The sequence below is a fragment of the Myxocyprinus asiaticus genome, chromosome 1, assembly GCF_019703515.2.
Source record: "Myxocyprinus asiaticus isolate MX2 ecotype Aquarium Trade chromosome 1, UBuf_Myxa_2, whole genome shotgun sequence".
Taxonomy (NCBI): Eukaryota; Metazoa; Chordata; class Actinopteri; order Cypriniformes; family Catostomidae; genus Myxocyprinus; species Myxocyprinus asiaticus.
This window is the reverse complement of record NC_059344.1, coordinates 53,914,981-53,920,615: the sequence shown is the minus strand read 5'-3', so window position 1 is coordinate 53,920,615 and position 5,635 is coordinate 53,914,981. Positions and strand designations below refer to the sequence as shown.

Genomic DNA, 5,635 nt, shown 5'->3' with positions numbered 1-5,635 from the left:
GAAAAATAAATACATAAATAAATGAATGAATTGAAATAAAATACATACTTTTTGTAAACCAAAGTTAGGTCATTCCAAGGCTTTCTACTAAATTAAATAATTTAATTGCATTCTTTTTCATCCATCTCAGTGAACTGAAAAACAATTGTATTTCGTTCAACAACAAAAAACAAAAAAACATTGAAAACAGGTTGGGTCTTCTTCATCGAATTTGCTTTGTGAATAAAAAATTTAGTTAGTATAATTATACAATTTATAATACACTCTTTATCTTTGTTGCCTATGATAATCCCAAACTATATGTTTATATTCTAGTACAGGCATCTCCATATAAGTTTTGATCCACTCCACAACATTCTTCATAAAAGCCTGAACATCTGGACATGAAAAAAAGATATGTCCTTTTGTTTCAATATCATTAGTATAGAAAGAACAATTGTTTTGCTCACAATTAAGATGTAACCATAGAAAATCAGCAGACGGGTAAATGTCATTCATAACCTTAAAATGAATTTCGTTTGCTTTTAGTGTAATTGAATATTTTACATACTCTGCTCTCAATTTGTTGCCTTCACTTTTCTTATAATATTTATATATCTCTCTTCTGTGAATACACAGGGGATAAAGTTCTAGAGTTAAGGTGCTTCTTATAAATTGGTTGTTAACATATCTTTTTTTCTAGAAAATGTTTCTCATTCACTATTAACTAGGGGATAGACTGGTGAATACATAACCAGATTTTTTGCTACTTGAAGAAACTGAACCGGAATGGCTTTAATTAGAGAACTGTATTCCCTTCTATTAGTAAAGATTACATTTTGCGCAAAAATAATCAAATAGAAGTATATAGCCACTGGCAATAAAGCTAATTAAATTTAAAAAAAAAAAAAAAAAAACAATCTGCAGGCTTTTGTCTTTTATGAGTGTTTTAGGTAGTAAAATTAATCATTTATTTTATTTTATTTTTTTATTTATTTATCATAAGATCTTGAGTTGTGCTCATATTATGTTATATTATTATTGTTGTTGTTGTTGTTGTTTATTTATTTATTTTTGGAAACCAAGTTCAGGGACTTTAATTTTGAAGGGTTTCCTGCCGCAACTGTTATGCCTCCAGCAGCTTGATGTACGCTGTAAATAGTGTTTAAATGGATACGAATACACCGCATCCACATTAACCATCAGGTATTTGGTGCCAGGGTAAACCGTGAGACTCGATCTGTTTTAATGAACATGAATCCTCATGTGACAGTCAGCGGAGGAGAGCAGAGACCGCTTGTGTCCAGCTGTGTTGAGGAAGCACTGAAGGCAGCTCTGCACAGGGCGTTTGAGGTGGCGCTGGAAATCACCGTGAATGAAATCAGCACACTGATGGGTCAAGCGCTGCGTGATGCCTACGACCAGATACATGAGACCCAGCGGGAGAACATCACCCTGAAATTACGACTACAGCAGCTCCAGAATGAACAAGACAGCACACACCACACTGCGTACAGTCAGACGGATGCAAACCAGAGTGGGACCACATCAGACATTCAGGATGAGGATACACCGAGGAAAGTGTGTGAAAAGGAATCGGATGAATATGTGGTTGCGAGTGCAGAGATGACCTGTGAGAGGCTGAATGGATCTTTTCATGAAATACGTGATGATGGTCGTGTACGCTCTCATGAATCCAACACATCACCTATTAATGGTGCGTTTATTTAAAGCGACAACAAAAGTTAGAGCTAAACAACACAAGACATTTTTACTTTACTTTTTACTATTTATAATGAAACCTTCACAAACCACAAGTGTGAACCTGTTGAATTAAAGGGACAGTTCACCCAAAAATGACAATTCTGTCATCATTTAATCACACTCATGACACCTACGACTTTCTTCTTGTGTTGCTTACTGTATTTTTCTTTCCAAACACTGAGTGTTGCCACCTTGTGGACCCACTAATTAATGCAAATAATTCCAGGCGTGGTTAGAGAAATAAGGCCGCACGAGTTCAGTGCTCGAGCACTCGGTTGATTACGAAATTTGCATCATGCGTCCTGTACGCGTACGCCTAGCGTTTGCATCTGACTGAAGAATACTTTGCACTTAAGGGGCCCAAGCTAGACGCAGCACAACGAACAGAACTGAACACAGGTGTCTCGAGGTGCGTAGTTGCCATTCTTTTTAACCTGACACAGACCTTGCGTTCGAAATCACGTACTGTCACAGTATGTGTTGTATCTGATGAGGTTAAACAGTACGTTGTTTAGGTATGCATGCTAGTAGTATGAATAGATTCTGGACATACTTCATCCAGGGACGTGGGTATTGAGCCGTGACGCGAATATATGTCATAAGAACAACAACTGTGAAAATTGCCTACTCTGGTGTTGTTAAACAAGCACCATTTATCACAAAGAACAACTTGCAGTTGAAAAGAGCCTTCCGACTCGCAGTTCACCGCCATTCTTTTAAATCCAGCATTTTGAACATGACGTTTCCTCAGCTCCCGAAGGATCGCAAAGTGTCCAGTAGATCCACACTTTAGAATCCCGTGGGAAATAGTAGGTCATCCGGGAATTTCTCGCTTACAATTTTTGAATACTGAGGATTCAGATATACTACTCCATTGGCATACTGTTTTTGGCTTGATTTGAGTTAAAGAAGCACAATTTATGAGACCAGTGTTGTCAGATTTTACTGCTGATTTTGAATATGTTCTTTGATCGTAATCTTGACCAACCATTGTAGAGATTTCAAGTAGTAGAGATTTCAAGGAGCTGCACTTTTATGCCACTTGTATCCATTGAAAATAGCTGCCCAGGAGCGTTCCAAAGATGGCCGCCGAAGGGACTTTGATGTGCCGCAACCATCAAAGAAACTATTGCATGTTTACATATAAAAAAAAAATAAAAAAAATACAGCTTTGAGTTCCATGGAAGAAAGGAAGTAATTCGGATTTGAAACAAGTTGAGGCTGAGTAAATAACAGAATTTAAATTTTTGGGTGAACTATCCCTTTAAACCTTTAGCACTTCTCTTACAATATATTATAACAATAATCCAAAGTTTCTTTACAATTGTATTCAGTCTTGAATAAAAATGTATCAGTAATTTAGCATTTTTATAATAAAAGTCATTTAATTTAGTTCAGTATCATGAACAACATGTTATGTTGACATCTTTTCTACTAGAGAAAGAAACCTTAGACTCAGTAAATGATCCCAAGATGGACCACAAACAAGACGTAGAGCCAAGTGATCAGGACCCATCATCATTTCAACCTGAGTTTGAACCAGTTAAGGTGAAGACGGAAAAGCCAGAACCAGAGGAACCACTGGTGGATGGCAGCTCTGGATGTGATTCTGATGCTAGACCAGACTATAGCTTTGACCCAAGGCCTAATGAGGAGTTTGGGCTTGACAGAATAGCTTTTGCCCAGTCTAAACTATTAGAAGACTGGAGGACTGATCCAGAGCAGCTGCAGTGTGAGACTGAATCTTTGGAACAAGGACCCAGCCGTAGCCTTGGTAATGGTTAAAACTGTTCCTAACAGCCTGAAATATTCTTATTCTATTTATTGTTTTCTTGTCATAAGTGTTCTGTTTTTGACTAATGTCTCCTTCTTTTCTTTTTTTTTTTCCTTCACATTTCTTTGATATTTCCCCAGGTTCCTCAGAAATCAGTTTGTCCACCCCGTTTCATAGCTTCTACCAATCAGCGGACAAAACTTCCCTCACCCAGTCAACTCAAAACTGTAGTGATCAAGTGAGGAAAAACATCCAGTCCAGCCTTTATGTTTGTAAATTCTGTGATCATGTGTTTCACAGTGGAATCGAACTGCGTAATCATCACATTCAACATCACAGAACTATATTAATGAGAGTGGGAAAAGCCACTATTACAACCAGGCGAAAAAAACAGCAGCTTTTTCCCCCAGGGTGCAGCCCATATCACTGCAATGTGTGCAACCGAGACTTTAATCGCCTGGAGAACTTAAAGACTCACTTGCGGATACACACTGGCGAGCGTCCGTACACCTGTTCAGTGTGTGGTGTGCGGTTTCGCCACTCAGGGGCGCTGACACGCCACTTCCGCATTCATACTGGTGAAAAACCATATGTATGTGCAGAATGTGGAAAGAGTTTTAGGAACTGCGGAGGTCTACGCTTCCACCAGAAATCACACAGCCTGGGCAAATGAAACTGCAGAAGACATGTGATATTTATTTAAAAGTGAACAACCAGCAGCTCTCTATGATTCTGCGTCTCATCATTAGTCTTAAGGGATAGTTCACCCAAAAATGAAAAATCCGTCATCATTTAATCACCCTCATGTAGTTCCAAAATCATAATATTTTCTTCCTTGGAACACAAAAGGAGATGTTAAGCAGTATGTTAGTCTCAGTCACCATTCACTTCTGTGATACAGAAGAGAGAATGTCATACAGTTTTGGAACAACATGAGGGTAAGTAAACAATGATTGAATTGTTGTTTTTTGGTGAACTGTCCCTTTAAGATGGCCTATTTGATTATACAGACTTAATGGTTTTCCCCATACTTGACTAACGTTGGACATAAAACATCCAAAATATTACATGCGTTCAATAGCCAATTTCAATAAAAGAAGAAATGCACTCAACTCGTGCCTTTAGCTCAGTGTCTGTAACGTTTCGTCATACATAATCAGGTTTGAGGTTCTCCGCAACACAGAACCCTCTGTTGGACCTTGCTTTGAATTTATGATCAATTTATAGTTTGTGAAACATCAACTGCTACCTTTGACTAATAAAAAAATAATAGTTTTATTTGGATTTTTACATTAATGGTTTTTGAAATGTGATCTCGGTAACACTTTGCAGTAAGGTTCCATTTGTTAACATTAGTAACAACATTAGTTAACATGAACTAACAATGAACAATACTTAAGCATTTATTAATTTTTGTTTCATTTTAGTTTTAATTTAATTTCAACATATACATTTTTAAAATCAAAAGTTGTAGTTGTTAACATTAGTTAATGCTCTATGAATTAACATGAACTAACAATGAACAATTGTATTTTTATTAACTATCATTAACAAATATGAATAAATGCTGTAAAAAAAATATTGTTAATTGTTTGTTTATGATAGTGCATGAACTAATGTTGACTCAATGGAACCTTACTGTAAAGTAAAACCCGAAACTTTTGCAGGTACACTGTTTTTCAAAAAGCCTGTTTTCCAGGTACAACGTTGTGGTGCTGTGAACCTTTAAAAAATAATTACAAACAAAACAAATATTTATTTTATTGTTTAAGAATTAAAGGAATATTCCAGGTTCAAAACAAGTTAAGAAAAATGGACAGCATTTGTGGCTTAACATTGATTACCACATAACTTTATTTTGACTTGCCCCTCCTTTTCTTTTAAAAAAGGAAAAATCGAGGTGACAGTGAGGCACTTACAATGGATGGGAATGGGGGCCAATTTTTTTACATTAAAATATTCACTGTTTCGAAAGTATAACCACAAGACAAACAGTATGCATACTAACGTGATTTTAATGTGATAAAATCACTTACAAACCTTTTCTATTTAAAGTTATAGCCAATTTCACAACTTCATTGCTATGATGATGTAATATCAACAAACCTTAAAACGACT

General features: G+C 36.4%; 1 protein-coding gene across 1 annotated transcript; it reads left to right on the top strand.

Annotated features, from left to right (window-relative positions):
- The first annotated feature begins 1,110 nt into the window (after positions 1-1,110).
- LOC127441206 (zinc finger and SCAN domain-containing protein 22-like) lies at positions 1,111-4,761 on the top strand. The gene is made up of 3 exons (XM_051698387.1): positions 1,111-1,696; positions 3,182-3,517; positions 3,658-4,761. The coding sequence occupies exons 1-3, from the start codon at positions 1,228-1,230 to the stop codon at positions 4,188-4,190; spliced, it is 1,338 nt and encodes a 445-aa protein (XP_051554347.1). The 5' UTR covers positions 1,111-1,227; the 3' UTR covers positions 4,191-4,761.
- The last annotated feature ends 874 nt before the right edge of the window (positions 4,762-5,635 follow it).